Source organism: Lutra lutra, chromosome 2 (assembly GCF_902655055.1).
Source record: "Lutra lutra chromosome 2, mLutLut1.2, whole genome shotgun sequence".
NCBI lineage: Eukaryota > Metazoa > Chordata > Mammalia > Carnivora > Mustelidae > Lutra > Lutra lutra.
The window spans coordinates 80,286,087-80,310,879 of record NC_062279.1 but is presented as its reverse complement, the minus strand read 5'-3'; the positions used below and the strand labels follow the sequence as shown (position 1 = coordinate 80,310,879).

The 24,793-nt window shown below is 38.7% G+C and overlaps 1 protein-coding gene across 5 annotated transcripts in view; it reads left to right on the top strand.

Moving 5' to 3' along the window:
- The window catches only part of FNIP2 (folliculin interacting protein 2), a 132,866-nt gene that overhangs the window by 42,159 nt on the left and 65,914 nt on the right, over window positions 1-24,793 (top strand). For all 5 annotated transcript variants that reach the window (XM_047717798.1, XM_047717794.1, XM_047717797.1 and 2 more), the window contains exon 2: window positions 23,656-23,782. In XM_047717798.1, the coding sequence (XP_047573754.1) occupies window positions 23,656-23,782 (127 nt within the window). The remainder of the gene's footprint in view (window positions 1-23,655; window positions 23,783-24,793) is intronic.

Genomic DNA, 24,793 nt, shown 5'->3' with positions numbered 1-24,793 from the left:
AATATTGTTTTTTTCTTTATAGAAGTTTTGTTACAATTAATGTATCATAAACTTTATCCATCAATGAATTTTAGTTGATTAAAAATCAGGATATAGTTTCTGTTATATAAAAATCATTGTCTTTCTTTAGTAGAAACTTAACAAAATGGTGTATAATCTATTCCAGTATAAGAGCCCAGCTGATTGAAGGGTTTGAGGAAAAATGTAGAAATCATTGTATAGGTGCTGGGTCACTTGCCCGTCCACTCAATTAAAGAGAGATATATAGAGAGGAAGTGGTAATGAATGATGTGGTACATTAGAAAAATACATTTAAGTGTTCAGATAAGAATTTCCCTTTTATAGTATCCTTTTTTTTTAATCTGTTTCTTATCAAGAAAGGACATTTGAGTGATAGGAAAGAGTAATGGATTGGTACTCAGTTGATCTGGATCTGGATTCTGATTCTGATCCCTGGCTCTGCTGCCCAAGAGCCTTGTAACCATGTGAGAGTCTCCTGGCTTTTCTGGTCTCACTTTCAACTCTAGTCTATGAAGTTGGTTCAGATTGTTTAAAAATCCTTTCCTCCTCTGAAATTCTAAGATGTAGCATCAGGACCTTTTGTAGGCCCTATTTTTGTTATTCATACAGTCTATATGTCCAAAATAGGTATTTGGGGTGAGGGGGACAGCATCTGTGTAAGAAAATATTATGCAGGGTATGCAGGGCCACACAGATTTTTTTTTTAAACTTCAAAACATTTTGGTATGAGCTTCTGCTTATCACTTTCAGTGAACTTAATATTCTTCAGTGGATTTTAATCATTTTTAATTAAACAACAATTTAACACAAAATTTTCATATCCATTATTGCCCTTTCCTATTTTGACTTCCTTTAGATTTAGTTCTTTGGTGCTGAGATTTTTTTTTTTTTTTTTTTTTTTGAATTCTGTATGGTGATGATATACACTTGTCATCAATTAACTGGAATTAATTTCTAGTCAGACCAGTTGTCTTGGTAGATCTTATATACTTTCTATTCCCCTTCCTAAGATCTTGAAAACATATTTGTTATTTGCAGTGTTTTATTTGGTTTCCTGAATTTCTCTAGGATTAGGGCCAGTCTCAAGGGTAGAGTGAATTATTGACAGGAGTTTACACTGTAAGGATCTGGCTCCAAAGTGTTCACGAGTTATCTGTTTGTCCAAGTCAGGTGGCGGTCAGTGAAGTATGACTTCCAACTCCCTCTTTGCTCTTGGTTATCTTAAATCAATAATTTTAGGTGGTCTTAGCTGACTACACTGTTAAGTAGGTTTTTGTTTTGTTTTTGTTTTTCTTCTATCCTTTCTCATGATTTTCTAGTTACTGTAAAGGTGAAGAGAAAGATTCCACAAACACAGAGGAGTCATGTTGGGTACCTAACAGTGACTGGCCACAGTGTAAAACTGATACAGTCCAGTGCAGAAAGAAACATTTTGATCTTTCCCATCACAGTTCATGTGGAATGAAACATTTCAGGATATTAAGTCTGTCCTTCTTAACTTCACTTCTTTTCTCCTTAATCTCTAGAATGACAGATACTGGAGTTTCATTTATTTCACAAAATTTCAGAACCAATCAAAACCTTCAGAGTTTGATGAAACATTTTAAGTGATTTATCACTTAAAATTCTTCGCTGAAACTCACCTCAAATCCAGTAACTGACAAGATGCTGGGTGTATGGTATAGTCTTCCGTAATCAGTTCCTTCTTCCTTAAGCTGCCAACCATAGCAAAGCTGTTAATGACTTGGTTTTTCTCACTTTGCCAGCAAATTAGATGACAATAAGGCTGTTTATGTGAGAAATCTGGGATTATTTGCCAAGTTTATCAGAGAACCATTGTTTCTCTGATGGCAAGAGAAAATTTGACGTAACCTTGTCTTAAGAAGTATACATTACCCACACAGAAGAGGAACTGAAACAAAGCACTTCAGAGTCAATGGTGCTTTAAGATTTATATCTTGGCATTTTGATTCAGCAGAGACTCTTTGTACTGCTTTAGAATCACCAGGATAGGAAGGGCTGGAGGATTAATGAGTGTATATATCCGATTTGTCTACCATTTAGATGAACCAACTTATCAAAAAAGAAAGAGGCTCAGATTATTTGTGGTAATTGCTCAACAAGAAAAGAAGTACAGAAACTAAGGTTTATTTTCTTTTCCCTAGTTAACTGCTTCACAGAGATAAGCCAACCACGATTTTACTACCAGTCTTTATTTATAGCAGTTAGAACGACTGAGTAGGAAATACAAAGATAGTCGCAGATTTAGAGAGAGATATGCTAAGGCAACAGAGATATGCTAAGGACCAAAGCATTCTATTTTGAAGAATTTAATGAAAAAGGGCTGAAGTCTAATGCAGGTTGTAGAGAAGGGGAGAGTGTTTTTCATTGTGTTCTTTACTTAGAAACACTGTGAAAGCTATTCTTCTTTGATACTATGTAGAAAATGTAGCTGTTAGATTGAATGAAGTGGGTAGAGGGGGGGGAGGAAAAACCAAACCCTAGTCAGCTGATGGTCTTGTGCTTTGCGTCAAGCTTCACAGAGAGGTTGAAATTGCTGGGTGTGACTCTTTCAGAGGCATGGAGTATTGCTGTCACAAGTTCTTCTGCCCTTTCTGCATTCCTTCCCTTTTCACTGGTTTTATGTGCCAGGAGGAATTTTCGTTGACTTGCTGAGTTTATTTCCACTGGCTGATGTTTGGGATTCAGAGCTGTAATTTGAGAATGAGTGAATGAATGAAGGAATGCAGTGGTAACTTGGTATTGCTGCAAAGTTATGTCTGATTTAGGTTTCAAAAAACATTCATCTTCTTTTCCCTCTGAGGCCACATCTCTTCTTGGGAATGAATCAGAGCAGTCTTGGTATAGAGGAGTGTGTGTGTGTGTGTGTGTGTGTGTGTGTGTGTGTGTGGTGTGTTAAAGATTTTATTTATTTATTAGGGAGAGATAGCGAGAGAGAGCACCACCAGGAGGAGGGGGAGAGAGAGGGGGAGAAGCAGCCTCCCCCCTGAGCAGAGAGCCAGATGTGGGGCTCAGTCCCAGGACACTGGGATCATAACTTGACCTGAAGGCAGATGCTTAACTGACTGAGCCACCCAGGTGCCCCTTGCTAAAGCCCCTGTGTAGAGAGGTTTTGAAGGAAGTGTGAACTTTCTTCATGTAGACCAACAACTCATGTAAACTTTTGTCTGGGTCTCATTTTGCTAAGTGTTGATGACCTAATAGGGTAGAGTCCTTATTGTTAGTTTCCATAACTAATTATGTCCAGAATGACTGTGTTTCAGACGGAAGACAAGGATACTCCAGCTTTGGGGTCTGCAGGCCAAGTCATTGGGCAGCTTCCAAAGCCTTTTCCCTCGAATACCACTCAGCTATAGGCTGAGCTGGAATACTTGGCTACACATGTCCGTGATTCCTGGTTCTTCTGTTATGACTCCTGTTGTGAGTCAGGCTGTGGCTTAGCCCTGTCCTTTTATTGTTATAGTAACAAAAGCTGAATAACTGCTGAATAATGATGTAGCAAGCCTTGGTGGGAATTGGTGAGAGCAGTAACCTGTGACCCATCTAAGATTATAATTAAACTCCCATCACAATTCACCAAAGCAGGGATGCCTGGGTAGCTGAGTCGGTTAAGCGTCTGCCTTTGGCTCAGGTCATGAACCCAGGATCCTGGGATTGAATCCCACATCAGGCTCTTTGCTCATCACAGAACCTGCTTTTCCCTCTGCCTAACGCTCCCCCTGCTTATGCTTGCTCGTTCTATCTGACAAATAAATAAACAAGATCTTAAAAAAAAAAAAAATTCAACAAAGGGAATCCAGTCTGTGAGTTCTAGAAACACCAAGGTTCCTGGCAATTCTCTTCCCCTTTTATGGGATCCCAAGTTTATAAGGTTATTGGGTATTAGACATATGTCCATCCATCAGTGTTTGTATCTCAAAGAGTTTTATCCTTCTCTTACTAGTTTAGAAAGGTTAAAAAAAAAAAAACAAAAACAACAAACCACAAACTACTCTCACGTCTTTATAGAACAGATGTGAATTAAGATGCTCTTTTTTTTCTTGATGTGCTCTTTCCTTTCACTTGCATGCTTCACCCTGCCCAAAGGCAAAAAACAAAACATTTAGTAATGCTAAGCTAGTTTTTTCACTTACTAATTTTTAAAAAAAATCTGGTTCTAAAATGTGAAAATCTAGACTGTAGTACCAGGTATAGTGAAAGCATCTTTGATCTAGGGACCTTCTCTACTCTGATCTTACGATCTGAGGGTTCATCTCTGCCTTGAATTCACTGTGTCTTTCAGAGCATCACCTCATCCCTCTGTGCTTCTACTTTCTCTTCTACAAAAAAATAATAGAAGTGGGGGCAGCTGGGTGGCTCATTTGGTTAAGTGTCTCCCTTCACCTCCGGTCGTGATCTCAGGTCCTGGGATCGAGCCCTGCATCGGGCCCTGCACTGGGCTTCCTGCTCAGAGGGGAGTCTTCTTCTCCCTCTCCCACTGATCCTCCTTCCTGCTTGTACACTCTGTTTCTCTGTCTCAAATAAATAAATAAAATCTTATTTATTTGTAATTATGTGGTAGGTCAGTGATCACTAAATATGTGACCTGCTTTTAAAAATGTAGCTTCCTGATCACCGTTTCAGACTGAATTTGTGGAAGTGGAACTGGTGAAGTTTTGTTGATTAAAAAACAAACCAATACTAAGAACTTCTGGGGTAATTCTAATGATGAGTCAAGTCTAGGAACCATCAGGTGGTGTCTGAGGTCCCTTTCAGCTCTAACATTCTGATTATCTGTGATAATCAGTGACCCTTGGGTAACAAGGATGTTGGAGAAATGTGAAGACCTTGGGTAATCAAGGGAGCCAAAACTATCTTTAGTGGTCATCTTTTCCATGTGAGGGAGCAAACCATATGGATATTTGAAGAAGTATATTCTCAACAGAGGGACAAGTAAGGACAGTGATCCTGAGACAGGATCATGCTTGCTGTGCACCCTAAAAAGATAGGGGCAAAACTGAGGGCTGCTGGAGGGAGGGATAGGGTGACTGGGTTGTGAACATTGGAAGGATATGTGCTATGGTGAGTGCTGTGAATTGTGTAAGACTGGTGATTCACAGACCTGTAGCCCTGAAACAAATTATACATTATATGTTAATAAAAAATAACAATAATTTAAAAAAAAGAAAGTAAGTAAATGGCCCTTCCAGGGAGTGTGAATGGGCCCAAGGTGGGCTGCTAGATAGGGCTAGTGGCTATATGGTGCGTATAAGAGGCAGGTGGGAGGTTGTCTGCTCCCTGTTTCCTCACCCATTGACCCTTGCTTGATAACAACAATTCCTATTATTAGAACCTCATTTCTTTGTATTTAAACATTCTCTCAGAGCAGAAAGTGATACCTTAGTGTGAACTATTATGAGAACTTGTTCCTCTGTCACGCAGAACAAGGTCATATGAAAGGATTGGGCACATTCTGTAGAGCCGCGCATGAGGGCTGACCTTCTCCTTTCCAGCTGAGTGGACAAGCTGAGGAGAGACAGCCTGTAACTCAGCTGAACAGGGATACAGATTTTTGATAGCCATATCCAAAGCTCAAATAGTATGCCCTTGGTTTTCATCTTCACGGGAAATTCTGTAGCTGACTGTAACAGACCAAAATGACCTTCAGAGAATAATCCTATCCCAAACTTTAAAAACTAGTGCTCATTACTGAAAGTTCCTATATTTGAAAGTTCCCTTGACAGTTGAAAAAGTTTTTTCCTTTTAAGTAGACTTTATTTTTTAAGCAGCTTTAGGTTCACATTAGAATTGGCAGCAAGAACAGAGAGTTCCTCTGTACTCTCTGCCCCACATCACACATGTGCAGCCTCCCCTACTATCAGTATCCTGCATCAGAGTGGTACATTTGTTACAGCTGATGAACCTTCACTGAGACATTGTTGTCACTCCACACCACAGTTTAGATTAAGGTTCACTCTTGGTGTTATGCATCCTGTGGGTTTTAACAATTGTATGATGGAATGTGCCCATCACTGTAGTATCAATACTGATTAGTTTCACTGCCCTAAAAATCCTCTGTGTTCTGCCTATTCATCTCTCCCTAACCCCTGGCAACCGCTTATCTTTTCACTGTCTCCATACTTTTGCCTTTTCTAGAATGTCATTTGGTTGGAATCATACAGTGGATAGCCTTTTTAGATTGGCTTCTTTCATACGGTAGTATGTGTTAAAGCTTCCTCCATGTCTTTTCATGGCTTGATAGCTCATTTCTCTTTACTGCTGACTAGAAGAATTCTGTTGTCTGGAGGTGGCAGTTTATTTATCCATTTACCTACTGAGGAATAGCTTGGTTGTTTCCAAGTTTTGGCCGTTATGAATAAAGCTGCTATAAACGTCTCCGTGTGGGTTTTTGTATGGACTTAAGTTTTACTCCTTTGTAAACATCAAGGAGTTTGATTGCTGCATTGTAAGATAAGAGTTTGTTTAGTTCTGTGAGAAACCACCATACTTCCATAGTCGTTGTACCATTTTGCATTCCCACCAGCAGTGAATGATGGTTCATGTTATTCCACATGCTTGGCAGTATTTGGTTTTGTCAGTGTTCTGCGTTTTGGCCATCCTAGTAGGAGTGTAGTGGTATCTCACTATTGTCTTAATTTGTATTTCTTTAATGACATATGATGTGGAGCATCATTGATATGTTCATCTGCCATCTATATATCTTTTTTATGGGGCATTTGTTCAGATCTTTGCCCATTTTTTAATTGGGTGGTTCATTTTCCTGTTGTTGGGTTTTATGAGTTCTTTGTATATTTTGGATAACAGACCTCCATCAAATATGTCTTTTGTAAATATTTTCTCCCAATCTGTGGCTTATCCTCTCATTTTCTTGTTTTGTCCTCCACAGTTGAGAAGTTTTACATTTTAATAAAGTCCAGGTTATCAATGATTTCTTTAATGATGTGTGCTTTGGTGGTCATCACTATGCCCATGGTCATCTTGGTTTTTCTCCTATGTTGTCTTCTAAGAGTTTTATAGTCTTTCATTTTACATTTAGGTCTGAGATTCATTTTGAATTACATTTTTGTGAAGGATTTAAGGTCTGTGTCAAGATTCATTTTTTTGCATGTCAATGTCCATTTGTTCCAGCACCATTTTTGGAAAGGCCGTCTTTTCTCCATTGTATTACCTGTGCTTTTTTTCAGTCAAAGATCAGTTGAGTGTATTTGTGTGAATCTTTTTCTGGGCTCTCTATTCTTTTCTATTGATCTATTTGTCTCTTCGTTCATCAGTACCATCCTGTATTGGTTACTGTAATTTTATAGTAGGTCTTAAAGTTAGGTAGTTGTAGTCTTCCAGTTTTGCTCTTGTCCTTCAATATTGTGCTGGCTATTCTGAGTACTTTAGCTCCACATATAAGCTTTAGAATGAATTTGTTTATATCCACAAAATAACTTGCTAGAATTTTTATTGGCATCGTATTGAATCTGTAGATCAAGTTGGGAAGAACTGGCATCTTGAGTCTCCTATCCATGACAATGGAATATCTTTCCATTTATTTAGTTCTTTCATTTCTTTTATCAGAGTTTTATAGTTTTCCTCTTACAGATTTTGTATATATTGGGGGAGTGTGCTAATATAAATGATATTGTGTTTTTAATTTTAAATTCCACTTGTTAATTGCAGCTATATGAAATATTGTAAAAAATATTTTAACAGGTGTATTTTCCGGAGCATGACTGCATTTATGTCAAGCTAGCTACTTTCCCCTTTTCTTTTTATTTTATTTGGTTTTTTAAAAAGTTTTATTTATTTAAGTAATCTCTACACCCAACACAGGGCTTGAACTAACAACCTGAGATCAAGAGTCACATGTTCTTCCAACTGAGCCAGCCAGGAATCCCCTCCCCTTTTCTTTTTAAATTCCTCCAACTTTTTCTTTTATATTGTTACTAAACTTATTTTAAGATTTTTCTTAAATATCTTTTCTGATTATCAAAATGATGTATTTTTATTATAGAAGTTGGAAAGGTATAAGCATATATAAAAATGAAAATTCAAGTTACTCATAATGCTGTCACACAAATTTTACTACTAACACTTTTATTTTCTTGCAGTCCTTTTTTTTTTTAGATTTTATTTATTTTTTTAGAGAATGAGCAAGTGAGCAAGGGGAAGGGCAAAGGGAGAGGAAGATAATCTCAAGCAGACTCTCTGCTCAGCACAGAGCCCAGCGTAGGGCTCAAACTCATAACCCTGACATCGTGACCTGAGCTGAAATCAAGAGTCAGAAGCTTAACTGACTGAGCCACCCAGGAGCCCCTCGTGCAGTCCTTTTTTGGTACATGGATATAAGCTGTATTATATTAACTGAATCATATTGTATCTATCAATCAGATTATATATAATCTGCTTTTTTACCCAGTATAACATTTCCCCCATGTTATTTTTTTTTTAAGATTTTATTTATTTATTTGACAGAGATCACAAGTAGGCAGAAAGGCAGGCAGAGAGAGAGGGGGAAGCAGGCTCCCTGCTGAGCTGAGAGCCCAATGCCCAGGACCCTGAGATCATGACCTGAGCTGAAAGCAGAGGCTTAACCCACTGAGCCACCCAGGCACCCCTCCCCCATGTTATTAAAATGTTTTCGTGAATAAATTTTAATGACTGCATAAATTTTTCTTAAATAGATGGCCTCAAAGCCTCAAAAACTTAGAGTATGTTCTGCTAGTGGATGTTTAGGTTTCCAATTTTTGACTGCTAACAAAGCATAGAAAGAAACTTATTTTTATTCACATTTCTGACATTCTCCTTGGGAGATAATTTTCCTTGTAGGAAATTTGAGGGAGACCCTTTTTCTGTTCTCAATAGACTTTCAAAATTGAAAGATAGAAATTGTTCAGATAGATAAAAACCAAAATATTTCTACATTTGGAAAATGGTTAGGGTGTATACCAACAAGGATCTGCCTAATAACCTCAAAATTAGATTTGTTCACACACCTTGTCATAAGCAGCCTAGGACACATATAAGCATTGTCACAAAGGGTTCACCCCTGTAAAACTTGATGTTCAGTAGTTGAGGATCAGATTGGCATGTGTGTGCTGTGCAGGCAGATACATACCAAAGTATAAAAGAAAATTTATTAATCAGAAATCATTCTTTTTGCCCTGGGAAGGAGCAGACGGAGTGAAGACAGATTGGGATTGTTGTGCCTCTACTTGGAAACCTGAAGCAAAGCTAAAGAGACCCTTCCAGCTCTAGTATCTTTTGTAGTTTGAATCGCCTTTTTTTTTGTTTGTTTTTGAGATTGATTGATTGATTGATTGACTTAAGAAAGAGAGGGAGAGAGAGAGTGAGCGCACAGGAGAGAGGGAGAGGGGGAAGCAGATTCCCCGTTGAGCGGGCAGCCTGGCACAGGGATCCATCCCAGGACCCCAGGACCATAACCTGAGCCAAAGGAGACTCACCTTTTAAAGAGTATGAGTGCAGTTTTTCTTCCTTAACGTTTTAAAAACCATTTGTCTATATGTCTTCAGAGAGAGTACATTCACTTGGTACAACAATAAAAATACGTATTTGAAGTATATTGTTCCCACCTCTTTATTTTTCCCCATGCCCTTTAGGTAGTCAGTTTTGCTAGTTTTTTACAAATCCTTTTTTTGTTTGTTTGTTTTGTTTTGTTTTGGCTCATTAGAAACCCATTTAGCATTTCCTTTTTTACTCCAGCATTCTCCCCTTTCCTGATTGCTCCATTTTGATCTTTGCTGAGTCCTCTTTTTATCTAGACCTGTTAATGTTGGTGTGCTTGAAGGCTCAGTCCTTGGACCTTTTTTCTACCCACACTCAACTTTCTTAGTGATCTCATTCAGCTCTTGGCCTTAAAAACCATCTGTAGTCCAACAACTCCCACTTTTATAATGCCAGCCCAGTTGACCTCCAGATTTGTATATCCAACAATTTGCCTCACCTGCTGGTCCTAATTATGGGACCTGTCTTCCCCCACCCCCTTCCTTACCTACTGTATCCAATCCGTAGCATCTCCAAATGGCTCTACCTGCAAATGCTACCCAGAATCTGGCTACTTCTTACCACCTCCACTGTTACAGCCTAGTCTGTGCCAACATCATCTCTCCTCCTCCTCCTCTTCTTCTTCTTCTTTCCCTCAATTTAACCATTTCTTTTATTTTTTCATCATGATAAATGTACCCTTTTATGTCCATCCCCTATTTCTCCCATCTCCCTCTTCCCCTCTGGTAACCATCAGTCTGTTCTCTAGAGTTCAGAGTCTGTTTCTTGGTTTGTCTGTCTCCTTTTTTTATCTTTGCTAATTTGTTTCATTTCTTAAATTCCACATATGAGTGAGATCATATGGTATTTGTCTTTCTCTGACTTATTTCAGTCAGCATTTATACTCCCTAGCTATGTTGTTGCAAATGGCAAGATTTCATTCTTTTTTATGGCTAAGTAATATTCAGTTGAATATGTACATACCACATCTTCATTCATCTATCAGTGGACACTGTGGCTGCTTCTGGAGTTTGGCTATTGTAAATAATGCTGCAATAAACATAGGGATGCATGTATCCCTTAACATTTTTTTGTGTGTGTGTAATTTTGGGGTAAATACCCAGTAGTGTGATTCCTGGATCATAGGGTAGTTCTATTTTTAGTTTTCTGAAGAACATCAAAGGGATTGCGTTTTCGTTTTCTTATGAACTATTTCAACCTACAGAAGATGCAGAACATGTTACAATAATCATATGTGTACCCACAACCCAGTTTTCTTAAATCTTAACATTTTGTCACTTTTGCTTCATATATATAATTAAAAACAAGAAAATTTAAAACACTAGAGGAACAGATGTTGCTTCCTGCATAACCCTTGCTGGGCCCAGTCTTTTCCCTCTCTACCTCCCAGAAGTAACTACATTCTGAATATTTACCTCTGCGTATTTTTAGTTTACTGGCCCATATGTATTGGAAAAAAATACTTGGTCACACATATTTAACATTACAGAACAAATTTTGTACTGTACATACTGTACATACAGAAGCTTATATGTGTGTTTATATCTATGTTTTTGAGATTTATTTGTATTAATTCATTTAGTTGTAGTTCAGTACTTCTAAATTCAGTATAGCATGCTACAATTTATCCATTAGTCTATTGATGAACTTTTTTTTAACAGATTTTTACTATTATAAACAATGTTGCAGTGAATCGTATTACACTTGTCTTTTTCTGCATATCTCCACTCCACTGGGTGGAGTGGAATTGTTAGGAGGAATGTTTAAGTTTTAGAATATCTGCATATTGGGCTTTACTAGATATTCCCCAAAGAAGTTGCCTCAAATTCTTTCCCAAGAGTAGTGCATGAGTGTTCCCACTGCTCATCATCCTTGGGTGGGGTGGGGGAGGTGTACAGAAAATGTATCTTGTTTTCTTTTGAAACAGCTTGCGGAGATGTAATTCACATACCACGCAATCCACCCATCTAAAGTGTGTATATGCTTGCGTGGATTTATGTGTATTCACAGATTGGTGCAGTCATCACCACTGTTCACTTCAGAACATTTTTATTACCCCCAGAAGATACCCCACACAAGATTTAACTATAATTTGCTATCTGTTTTGTGCACATTTGCCTATTCTGGACATTTTCTGTAAATGGACTCATATAACATACAATTCTTTGTGACTGACTTCTTTCACTTACCATGCATTCAGGGTTCACCCATGTTCTAGCGTGTGCTAATACTTTATTGCTTTTTATGACCAAGTAATACTCTATTGTATAGATGTGCCATGTTTTATTTATCCAGTGATGGACATGTGACTCCCCCCCCCCCCCCCCGCCTACGTTTTGGCTATAATGAATAATACTGCATAAACATTCCTGTACATGTTTTTATGTGGATGGTTTTTTGGATGAAGAAATCACACTTTGGATGCCAGGAGCAATAGGCAGAGGTCACAGGTGTCTACCTGGTGCAGGTGGGTAAGGAAGCAGCAGGAATCTTTTCTCTAGCCCTCTTGGCTGCCATTGCTCAGAACTTCCCCACAGTCCTCACCATCATGTGGAAGGTGTGACAGCAAGTATACTTCCTAGCCTTGGCTACAGCCCCTCCCTATAAGGGCCTGTGGCCACCCACTTGCCTTTTTGTGCATTAACAAATGTTCTGGCCTCTAACAGCATCTTACCTCAACTATAGACTCCCAGACTGCCAGTGTCTCTCTCTAGGTCAGCAGTCCAGTTGTCTTTTGAAAGGCTTGTCTTCTCCGCCCAACGAGGGAGAGCATTTTCAGGCAAATTTATCAACTATCTGGGCCATAAATTTAAAAACCAATCTTAGGAAGTGCTGGGCAAGCTCCCGGCCTTATTTTATCTGTTTTATCCGCACGCCTCTTCATGGCCAGGAGTAGACTATAAGATCTAGAAATTTATTTTAGAACTAATGGAAGGAACAATGACGTCTGATAAACTAATCTAGTTCTTTACCTGGGAGAACAGAATATTCTTGTGAGTTTTACTTTCAGAAGTCAGAACTTTTCTTTCTTTTTCTACTTTTAAAAATTCAATTTATATAAACTAATTTTTTTATATTTCTTTTGTATAAAAATAAGCAAATACAAATATGTATTCCTCCCTCTTACACAAAAGGTAGCATGCTGTACACACAAATCTACTCTTTGCTGTTTGGACTTTCAGTATCCTCTGGAGATCTAACAGGTTTTCTGTCATCCTTGCACACTCTCTATCACAGCTCCTTGGTATTTTGTTGTGTAAATTTAAAATAAATGATACAACTTGCCTCTACCAGTGTCTTCTCCAGTTGTTTCCAGCCTTCCACTCTTAGCAAACATGCCACAATCACATGTTTATATTTGCTTAGTTCCAGAAGAAGGATTGGTGGGTCCAAGGTTACAAATACTTGTAATTCTTCTAGCTATGATGAATTGCTCCCCCGATGTAGTCATACGATTTTGTGCCTCTGCTTGTGTTAATCGAGTAGATGTCTTAATTTTTCAAATTTTGCCAATCTGATAAGTGTATGACTTTCATTTGCTTTTCTCTAAGAGTGAGATTTAACATCTTTTCCTATTTAAAAACCATCTTAATATATTTTTTTTCTGTGAACTACCTGTATCCATTGCCCAGTTTTCCATTGGTTTGTGATTATTCTTCTTCATTGATTTCTGGTCCTTTATATATTAGGGAGATTCATCTTTTGTCTGTGATGTGAGCTACTAATTTTTGGTGAGCTTTTAAGACAGCTTTGATAACAGGTTTTTTTTTTTTTTTTTTTTTTTTAACATAGTTGGGGTCATTCACAGTACTTCTGGGTTCTACTTTTCAGTCTTAAGATTATATCTCCAGTATTCTTATTTTTCAAGTGTAACGGGGTTTTTATACCTCAGAAGGAAATGCAGAGGCATGTCCCTGAACATAGAGGCTGTGACCCTGACTTGTTTGCTACTGATAGGAAGATGATGGTATCTCAGAGTTGGAAGAGCAGAATTTGGAATCAGCAAACATTGGTTTGAGTCCTGTCTTTGCCACTTACTGGTTATACCTTTTTAATGGTCTCCTGATTTCTGTATAAAATATGAAATACAGGCTTTTACAGGGCATTTGTGAAGGTTAGCTCAGGTGAATTCTGTAAAGTATTTGGCAACCTCTCAAATGTTAGGCAGTTATTTGTGTGTGTGCTGTGTAACTCTGATCACCAGTCCTCCCCCACCTATAGCCAACATCAGACTTTCTTGAAGTAGTATCTTTAGGCTCTGTGAGATTATGCAGTAAAAAAAAGGGCAGTTATTGAATATAGTAGGAAACAATGTAATGCAGTACTAGAACAGTAATAAACTCAAAAGGCCATAAATAGGTTTAATAAATGGAAAGAGGGGTTACTTTTTAGAGAGAAACTTATCCTATCCTTGGGAGAGGCAGGGGATGAAGAAGGGCAGGAAAATGTGGTATATGAATGCTGACAAGAAAGCTCAATAAATGTCATTGTCTAAGGCCAAACTACATATTTGAAACTGATTCTAAATGCCTTGAATTCATTAAGGTGGTTTCCCTGTAGGAGTTCACCCACAGCCTCATGCTTCAGCTACCAAGAAGCTTTTTAAAGCAAACAGTAATTAAGGTTGTTTGTCTTAAGGCAATAATAGACTATCTGATGGGTTAAAAAAATAGAATGTTCTTATTGTACCCCTCAGTTTTGTAATTTATTTTTAATTTTTCAAGAGATAATACAGTTATATGGTTAAATATTCGAAAGATACAACGTCTTAGAACTTACAGCACACTTTCTGTGTACTGGCTCTGCATTAATCCTCAAACACTTATGGAGTAGGCATTACTGTCCCCATTTTGCAAGTGAGATACTGAGGAACAGCGAGGTTAGGTAATTTCCTGAAGTCACATAACTAGAAACAGGCAGAGTGAGGACTTGAACTCAGGCTGCCTGGTTTCAGAGTCTACACTCTATGCTGTTTTGATAGCTGTGTATTAAATAGTCCTGGGGGTGCCTGGGTGGCTAAGGGGGTTGAATGTCTGACTCTTGGTTTCAGCTCAGGTCATGATCCCAGAGTTGTGGGATCAAGTCCTGCATTGGGCTCCGTGCCCAGCAGAGAGTCTGCTGGAGAGTCTCTGTCCCTCTCCCTCTCCCTCTGCTAGTGTGTGCAGTTGCTCTTTCTCTCTAAAAATAAATGAATAAATCTTAAAAAAAATAGTTCTAGACACAACCAGTCTTATAATCCGTTATTCATCTTTCTAGAGATAGCCTGTGCATATATAATAAAATCCAGAATTTTTTATTTTTCTTTTTAAAAATACATATGGTAATATTCTTTTTTTTTTTAAGATTTTATTTATTTGTTTGACAGAGAGAAATCACAAGTAGGCAGAGAGGCAGGCAGATAGAGAGGGGGAAGCAGGCTCCCCGCCGAGTAGAGAGCCCGATGTGGGACCCAATCCCAGGACCCTGAGATCATGACCTGAGCCCAAGGCAGAGGCTTAACCCACTGCACCACCTATAGTGGCGCCCCCATATAGTAACATTCTATGCGCAGTATCTTGTACTTCTTCCTGAATGATGTCTTGGCTTATGATATAATTACATAAGTTTCATTCTCATTTGTTGTTGTATCTGTATAGTACTCTACTATATGGATGGACCATGATTTAACAATCTTGTGTTGACATTTTCAAGTCCTTTGCCGTTCCAAACAGTGCTGCACTGAATACCTTTTTGTACATAATCATTTTGAACTCATGCAAATTGATCTATAGGATTAATTCCTACAAATGAAATTGCTGGGTCAAAGAATATGTAAATTTGTGTGTTTGTACCCATGTCTTTCTTTTTTTCCCCCTTATTTTCATTCTTGCCTCTGCCTCATGGCCTGACCCTACAGTGCTGTGCTCTGACCACTCTCCATGTGCTCTCCTGTACCCATTTCTTTTAGAGCTGATATTTTATAACCAAAGATAGTTACAGTTTCTGTTGATTTTGGCTTTCTCATTTTGCAAACAAAAAGCCTATGGAGAGAAGCATGCTTTTGACCTTTGGAAACCTCTAGGAGAATAGAATTACCTTATCTGTGTATAATTTAAATGGGTCTGGAATTAATATACAAACTGGTGTCTTAAATATTTATCTGTTATTAGTATATGATTTCCCTGGGTGGGTGGGTAAGGGAGGTGGGGAAACCTTACTTTCAGAAAAAGATATGAAATCATGTTTTTGCAAGTTAGCTTTCAGCAGGGCTCTTGTGCATTTCAGTAATCCTGAAATATAGTAATGAATATTGAGAGTGTTTTGGTTATGCTGACAAGAGTATGAAAGAATTAGCTCAGTGAATATTGACTTAAAGCGTGCATGGAGATGAACAGCAAAGATAAAGATATATGTGTGTGTATATATATATATATATATATTAAATATATGTGTGTGTATATATATATATATATATTAAATATATATGTGTATATATATTTAAACTAATCTCTATACCCAATGTGGGACTCAAACTCATAATTCTGAGATCAAAAGTCACTTGCGGGGCGCCTGGGTGGCTCAGTGGGTTAAAGCCTCTGCCTTTGGCTCAGGTCATGATCTCAGGGTCCTGGGATTGAGCCCCGCATCGGGCTCTCTGCTCAGCAGGGAGCCTGCTTTCCCCTCTCTCTCTCTCTCTGCCTGCCTCTCTGCCTACTTGTAATCTCTGTCTGTCAAATAAATAAATAAAATCTTTAAAAAAAAAATGTCACTTGCTCTTCTGGCGGAACCAGCCAGGCACGCCCTCCCCCTAACTTTTTTTTTTTTTTTTTTTAAGTAAAGGTAGCTTCTAATTTAAAGATACCTGAAAAGAACACATAGTACTCTTTCATGAATTACAGGAACTATTTTGGAAAATATGGACCATATTTAGAGATTCTGTGAATTTTTAAGGGGGAGAAAGGGAAAAACCTATTAATAATAACAGCAGAATCTGGCCAGGGGTGGTATCCTAGTTGGTATAGTGGCATAGTCACCTAGCCCCTCAGAGTCCCTCTTGCCTCAAAAGAACTTGCACTTTTCCTCTGCAGATTTTGTTAGCATCTTTTGAAAGTTCTATCGATTAAAGATGTATTTATATTAAGAAGCATGTTTGTTAAAGTATAGAGTACAGTTCGAAGAGGTGAGGGCTGTCGTGTAGTAATGTGGATCAACATTATGATTGCTTTCCTCTTATTACCTTGCTGGGGTCATCCGTTCTAAATCACACTGTGTATGTTTTATAGATGATTTGGAATTCTTGTGTGTTAGATTTGGAAGGATAAGACCTTGAGGGATGATTTTTCCCCAACCCATCATTTTTTAGAGGAAGGAACTCTGGATTACGAGATGAAGGGAATAGGCTATTGCTCCTGCCTAGAACTCGGGCATTCTGATGCCCAAGTACAGTGCTCTGTGGTTTAGTCAATGCCACGGGGGCTCTAGGACAGTCGGGGGGGGGGGGGTATGATGGTGCCATGAGGCCATGCATGAACTTTACCTGTTTCGCAGTTTTACTTGATATGACCCCTGAACTAAGGGGGAAAAAAAAAAAAGGAAGAATCCTGTCTTTTCCTGCTCTGTACATCACAGTTTATGGTACATCCTACCCAAACCTCAGGCTATTTTGTAACTCATAATGTTTTGTTATTGCTGTGTGAACACATAAAGACTTATATGGTTTTAGCTTGTGACCCTTGCAACCATTTATAGTACTGTTTCAGTGAGAGGGAGAAGCAAGTCCTGAGTTACAACTTACTTGCACATAAACTTTGATGGTCGTCTTTGTTAGGGATTGGTTATATCTGGTGAACTTAATGTTACTTATTCCAGCCTATTCACCTTCCCTAAGACATAATAAGCATTACATTGGTCAAAAACCTCTTATCCTACAATTCTAAAATCCTAAAATCTCTGAAAAGATTTTGGAATTAACCTGAACTATTGTGAGGTTATGCATAGTTTCTGTCTAATCCCTCAGCATAAATACTCATAACTTGGCCTGATGTAACATTAATTTGTTTTATTTTGGGATTTGGTTATACCTGGAACCGGGGAGGAGGTATCACATAACATGTGGTATGAGATTCTTTCTAAAATATAAAAAATTCTAAATACTTAAACACCTGGCCCCAAAGATCTCAGTGAAAGGATTGTGTGTCTGAACTTATCTCTGATTTACGGTTTGCAAGCCTAAGAGCACTTTCATACTTAGTATCTGTTTTTCTCAACAACCTTGTGAGAGAGATAAGGCAGATAGATACACTTTGGGAAAGGTGACCCCTGGATAAGTGCTTTCCTAAAGTCACCTGGGTCAAAAGTGGTAGAGCTAGAGTTAAAAGTTGTTTATCCTGGTGAATACCAATTCATGTCCCAAGGATCACATCCTCTGTGACATTCATCCATCCCTTACCCCTACAGTGTGGACTTGACGTCTTCATCCCTTAGGTTCTATAAGCCATATGGACATTAATCTCAGTATCCATGACACTGTGAGTAAGTGTTTGTATATTGGTCTTCCCATAGCAGGTTGTAAGCCTTCTGAGGGAGGAACTGCATCAAATTAATTTCTATTCCTAGTATCTTCCATGGTACTTGGGTAATTAATTAGGCTAGCTTGATGTATTAAAGCTTCTAATAAGAATTGGAATCTTTTAGTATTTTTAAAATTATACACTTGACCACAGAACAGCAATTCAATGGTAAATTTTTATGAGTGTCTCTGAAGCTAAATTTGGCAAGTTGTGCAGCAAAGATTTTTTCAGTATAAAATAAGAATGTCAACTAATTTGCAAATTACTTTTCCTGTTTGCTCTTTCCCTGAGAGTACTAACCCAGACCAAAAAAAAAAAAAAAAAAAAAAAAAAGGATTCCATATTTGTTACTGCCACCCATTTTACATAATTTTTTCGTGAAATATACAGGGCTCTCTACAAGTAGTCCTAAACTTTCTAGCCTCTTTTCCTGTGTGATTCTTCTGCCAAAGACATAATCCAGCCAACGAAGACTTTGTATCATTTGATTTTTTTGTGTTTATGCCATGCCCTTTTTCTGCAATGACTGACTCCCTTGTTTATGTGGAATCCTTTCCATCCTTCCTAACTTCATTGGTTCAAATATTGCTGCTTCTGGGAACTTTTTCCTGTTTTTTTTTCCCTCTTGCTTTCTGTATTCTGCCTTGTCTTTTTATTTTCATGTAGTTTCCTATATAATTGTGTCTTCTGGATTTTAAATTCATTGAGAATAAGGACTTATCCAGTTCTTACTTACTGTATCCCCTCTGAGTGCCAGCCTTCTTTGGCTTTCCTTGGATTGTAGCAGCGTAACTCCACAATCTGTCTGTCATCCATCACCTTCCCTCTGTGTCTGTCATCTGTCACCTTCCCTCCGTGTCTGTGTCCAGATTTCCCTCCTCTTATGAGGAAACCAGTTGTTGGATTAAAGCCCATCCTAATCTAGTTTGATTTCATCTTAACCTGATTACATCTTCAAAGACCCTGTTTCCAAACAAGGTCATAGTCCCAGGTTTGAGAATGAGGAATTGAGGGGACAAGATTCAACCCACAACACATGGTTATATGTATTTTATTTTTACTTTTTAAATTTAAATTCAATTAGCCAACATATAGTACATCATTAGTTTCAGATGGGTTATATATATTTTTTATTTTATTTATTTATTTGGGGGGGGTTATATATATTTTGAAGAGAATTCTGTTTTCTGTACTTAACTCCTTTGAACTGTTGCTTGTCACCTTTCAGTTTAAGTAATTTAGACTTTGGTCACTTTCTTCCTGCTCTTGAGTAGTTCCAGAAATAAGATCTGGTTTCATTCCCTGGCAGATCTTAGCATCATGGAATCTTAAAACTGAACAGGGTCCATCTAAGTCCTTTTGTTTAAGTTTTACAGTAAGAAAAGGTAGATAAACAATCTTATTTTGTTGTGCCTACAGTCCGACAGCTGCAGTCATAGAGTAGACAAATTATACCAGGGACCAGTGTTCTCTCCTTGCTTTCAACCAAAGCAAAGAAATGAGGTAGTTCTGATTAGAATAAACATCTTTCAAATAGATATCTTAAGGCAAAAGCCAAGGCATATTTTTTCATAATTCTTGGAGTCATGCAGGGTTGCCCTCAGTGAAACACCAGGAACCATGGTTGGTACTCACAGAAGCCCCACAAAAACTTTTGGTGGAGTATTGAAGGGAATGTGGACACGCAGAAGATAGATGTGGCATGTGATGATGACTAACCCAAGCCTCTGTATATGGAGGATGGTAGGGGAAAGAGCTGACAGTGCGCTGGGAGATTTCCATAGATTATCTCCTTTAATCTTTACACCAGGCCCCACTAATGCTGCCTGGGGGGACTTGCCCAAGGCTGTCACACCAGTGGGAGGCAGAGCTGAGTTTTGATCCTAGGCCCGTCTTACTTTGAAGCATTCAGTATATCTCCTTTGTCCTGCCTGTATTTTCTCTGTCAAATTTCTCAACTGTAATTTTCTCCACTGATATTAGTGATGACAGCTGACAAGAATTTAATTAGGTATTAAATAAAATATTCATATGGAGGGAGAGTGTAGTTTGCTTTACAGTTTATAAAACATACTTTTTTAAGTTATTTGGGTCAAAAAATTAGACAATCCAACATATTTACTTTCCCCTTCCGTATCTTTATTTCCATTCTTTTAAAATTTGAAAAATAGCATGAAACATTTAATAAGGTGTTATGATCATTATTGGATATTTGAGTCATGGCTACCTCTCAAAAAAAAAAAAAAAGATTGAACAACTTCTTAAATTAGAAAGCTGTTTTGGTGAAGTGTAATTGCTGGGACAAAACAGGTCGAACAAGAAAAAAGACAATTAAACCCTCCTTGCTTTCTCACTTTTAATAACTTTAGCCTGTGTACTATTGGAGGCTATTTTTTTAAGATTTTTTTTAAAGAAGTCCCTACATTCAGCATAAGGCTTGAACTTACAACACCAAGATCAAGAGTTGCATGCTGTACTGACTGAGCCAGCCAGGCTCCCCACAGAGGCATTATTAATGACTTCGTGTAATTTTAAAATTTAGTGGTTTGGGGCACAGTCACCAGGACTGTTTGGGTTTTAAGTGATAGAAAACTAACTTCAGGAAGAGTGCTCACTCAGAAGCAGCTAGCTTCGATTGCCAACAAGAATCTGTCTCTCCCCATTGCTCACCTCTCTTTCCTCCACACTGACTTCATTTTCAGAGATAGGTTCTCACCTCATAACGACAAAAAGCAGGCACCATCAACTCTAGGGTATCATCCGCCAGCCAAGCAACCTAGCTGGGGGTCTGATTGGCCAGACCTGGATCACAGACGACTTGTGGACTGAGAAGAAAATTATTTCCAAAATAAACTTGGCCATGTTATCAAAATCAGGAGGAAGGGATGCTGGACATGGTAGTTTAGAACATAGGTTGTTATAAGAACTTCATATTTTTTGGTGCTGGAATTTAAGAAAACTAATCTGCTACCTTGAAAGAATATATTCAATATTAACTATCACTGAAAAAGGAAAGAGCCAATAATGTACAATTTGCGGTTGGCTACCAGACACTGTATCAGTTTTTTTTTTTAATTGTACTATTAACAGTTCTCTTAAGTAATTAGTAACATTTTGGAGCACTTACCATGCATGTGTTTGCTTCCTCCACCTCAGTTGCTGTCCTCCCCTTCCTGACAAGAGAACTCATAAGAAATTCTGTCTGGTCTTCTTGCTTCCAGTCTTGATCTCCCCCACTGTTTTCCTTAGAGGAGCTAGGTTGAATTTTTTTTTTTTTTTTTTTTTTTAAGTATAGACCCGAGCTTATCAGCCTTTGTTTGTTCATCTTGGCCTCTCATTGCACTTAGCGTATGATCTTGGCTCCTGTCTGTCTTCCCAGCCTACCTCTTGAGCTCTACTTCTCTGCTTTTTTTTTTTTCTATCTCTTCTATATCAGTGTTATATTTTACCATGTCCTTCCCTCTTCCTACCCTGTTCTTCATTCTCACACTTTTTTTTTTAAAGATTTTATTTATTTATTTGAGAGAGAGAGAGCACGAGCAAAGGGAGGGGCAGAAGGAGGGCAGACTTCCTGCTAAGCAGGGAGCCCAACTCGGGGCTCGATCCCAAGACCCTGGGATCGTGACCTGAGCCAAAAGCAGATGCTTAACCGACTGAGCCACCTAGATGCCCCTCACGCTTTATTTCTTTAACTCTTACTCCTTCAAGCCCTGTTTAAATGTTAGTCCCTTAAATCCTCTCTGTTTTGTTTTTTGTTTTTTGTTTTTTTGCTTTCTTATTAGGCTCTACACCCAACATATGGCTTAAACTCAAGACCCCAAGATCAAGAGTCACATGTTCTACCAAATGAGCCAGCCAGAACCCTGCTTCACTTCCTTAAATACTTAGGGATTTCCCTGTTCCTCAGATCTGAAAATATGAGACTCCTTCCCCTTTATGCACTTAGGACAATCTGTAATTACACATTCATATATTATTAGCTCAGTATTCCCCGCTAAACCATGTTCTCTGTGAGAGCAGGGACCAGATCTGTTTAGTTAACTGTTGAATATCTAGCATCAGGACCACAGTGCCTGAATCATAGTAGGCACTCAAGTATGTGTTAAGTGGATTAACAGACTAATAACTGAAAATAATCCAAAGCAGTGCATTTTATATTTATTCATTTTTTAAATTTTTTAAAAGTAAGCTCTGTGCCTAGCATGGGGCCTGCACTCACAACCTGGAGATCAAGAGTTGCAGACTCTACCACCTGAGCCAGCCAGGAGCCCCAAAGCAGTGCATTTTAAATGATTACCCTTTTTATAGTCTCACGTTCTCATTTCATTCATTACTCAAAAACAGGCTTATGTTTAGAGCAGTTTTATCCCAGCAACTTTTGGTTTGCTTAGGAATGTTAAAGGACAAAATTAAACCAAGTAAATTTGAAGTTCTCATTGGCTCTATTAAGCAGTTCCTGAGTGGGGCAGCATCCCCTCCAGCAAGTAGAGGGGTGCTCTGAGGAGTTGTACAGAATGGACGGTTTTTACAGGGAGGAGGATGGAGCAAGGAGTTAACAGCAAAAGAAAAGAAAGGATTGTTTCAGGCTAGGTCATTTTCTCTGAGGAGGAAGGACAAGGGTCTTATCAGGCACATAACCTCATCTTCTTTTAGGCCTGGAAAAGGCCTAGTGATGATAGGTTAACCTCTAGGGGAGGTTGAAACTGTAGTTAAGTTAGGTGTTAAGTCCTGGTTTAGTGACTTGGCTTAAATGACACCATTTTTGGTCTGTGGTTTTCTTTTTAAGAGGAATAAGCCATGCTTCCTTTATTGCTGATTATTATTGTTAGCAATTCAAATTCCCTACAGTGATGCACTTGATTTCTTTTTTTAAGATTTTATTTATTTGAGAGAGAGAGAACATAAGCAAGGGAGGGGTGGACGGAGAAGCAGACTCCCCAGTTATCAGGGAGCCTGATATGGGACTTTATCCCAGACTCGATCCTGGGATCATGACCTGAGCTGAAGGCAAATGCTTAATCGACTGAACCACCCAGGTGCCCCTGCACCTGTTGTCAAAACTTCTGTATCAGAGCCAGCTATAATAGAGGAAAATCCTGAATTTTAGGATATATAATTCCACTCAATTTTACCTGAGCCTGGGTGTGTGGGAGAGGAAGGGAAAAGGCCCCACTCACTCCAAATGGCTCCCTGGCTAGTAACACAGAAGCTTGAACACTCCTATACATCAGGTATGCCATCCCCAGAATGCAGGCATCCAAATTTAGCATTCTCTCCACATCCTCATGATTTTTTAGAAGGAGATACTTTCTCTCCAGTGATTTATTATTTACAGCAGTCTCCCCAACCTTTGTCATGTCCATTTGGCAATATTTGTAGGGCCCCTTTGAGGCCACAGGCGAGACTGTCTGCCCCCTAGGTGCGAAGGGGTTATAATCTCTGCACCCTTGTGGCCCTCTGATGCCCTTAGACACATTGACTGGGAAACTTACTCTCCGTGATCATTCCAAGTGTTGTACGTTACATAACTCATTTCTCCCTTTTGAATCCACAGCTGGTCATGTTCGGAGTTTGACCTGAATGAGATCCGCCTGATAGTTTACCAGGACTGTGAAAGGAGGGGCAGACAAGTCTTGTTTGATTCTAAAGCGGTTCACAAGATTGAAGAGGTGGCAACTCAGGTATGAAATGCAGATTTGCTTTCATCTTTTTTATTTGTGCTGTTAACCACCTCTCTGAGCAGTCATTTATTAATTCACTATCTTCTCTTTGGGCTGTATTGTACAGTACCAGTAATGGTTCAGAAGAAACATAAACAAAGGCTCTCCACCACCCCGCCCTGCTGCATTTGTATTCTTATTAATATACACAGGTGAGACTGTTAGCAAGGAATCATGACAGATGCTCAGCAGTGTACTATAAATGTTACTAGAGGTAAAGTTGCAATGCAGTAGGATTTGGATACCAAACATGTGCTGTGTAATAGGAAAACTGAGAACTCTAAAATTCATAAAGTGTTAGCCTTAAGGGAAGTTAATAGATCATTCTGTCTAGTATTTCTCATAGATAATAAGAGGTATTACATTGCATGAGGTTAAACAAAATTAAATAGCTTTCCTTACCATAGGGCTCTTCAGTATGCTAACATACACTTTTATCTTCAAAAGGGAGGGCTTCTCAAACCTACCTGACCAAGGAAGCTTTATTTATTTCCTGTTTTTAGTGGCGAGCAGGGTAGGGGTGATGGTGTTCTGGGATGGGGTGTGGGGAGATCTGGGATGGGTAAAGTGAGGACATAAGAGCCCTTGATCCCTTGTAGCCAGAACAGGAAAGGTAAGGTCATGTGTCCAGGTGAGGCATAGAGTCCAGACCTCCTGAGTCTTCTGGACATCAGCCCGGGGTACCTCTAAGTTGTTGCCTTTAGACTTTTCATTCTTTTCATGTTCAATACCTTGCTATCCATACTGACCAAATTCTGGCAGTTCATAGAATGTGTAGCTAAGTAAATGAATAGTTTATTTCACGGTCTTTGTTCCATCAGGGCCCAGAGGCTCTTTTCCTGTTTTTGATAAAGATCATTTCTGCAGGAAGGACTTATTTGGTTAAAGGCAGTTGAGCTGGGTAGATTCCATAGTGCTCTAAAGTGGAAGTCTGCCAGGTAGCTAATCATTACAGTAGTTGTTGGGTTTGTT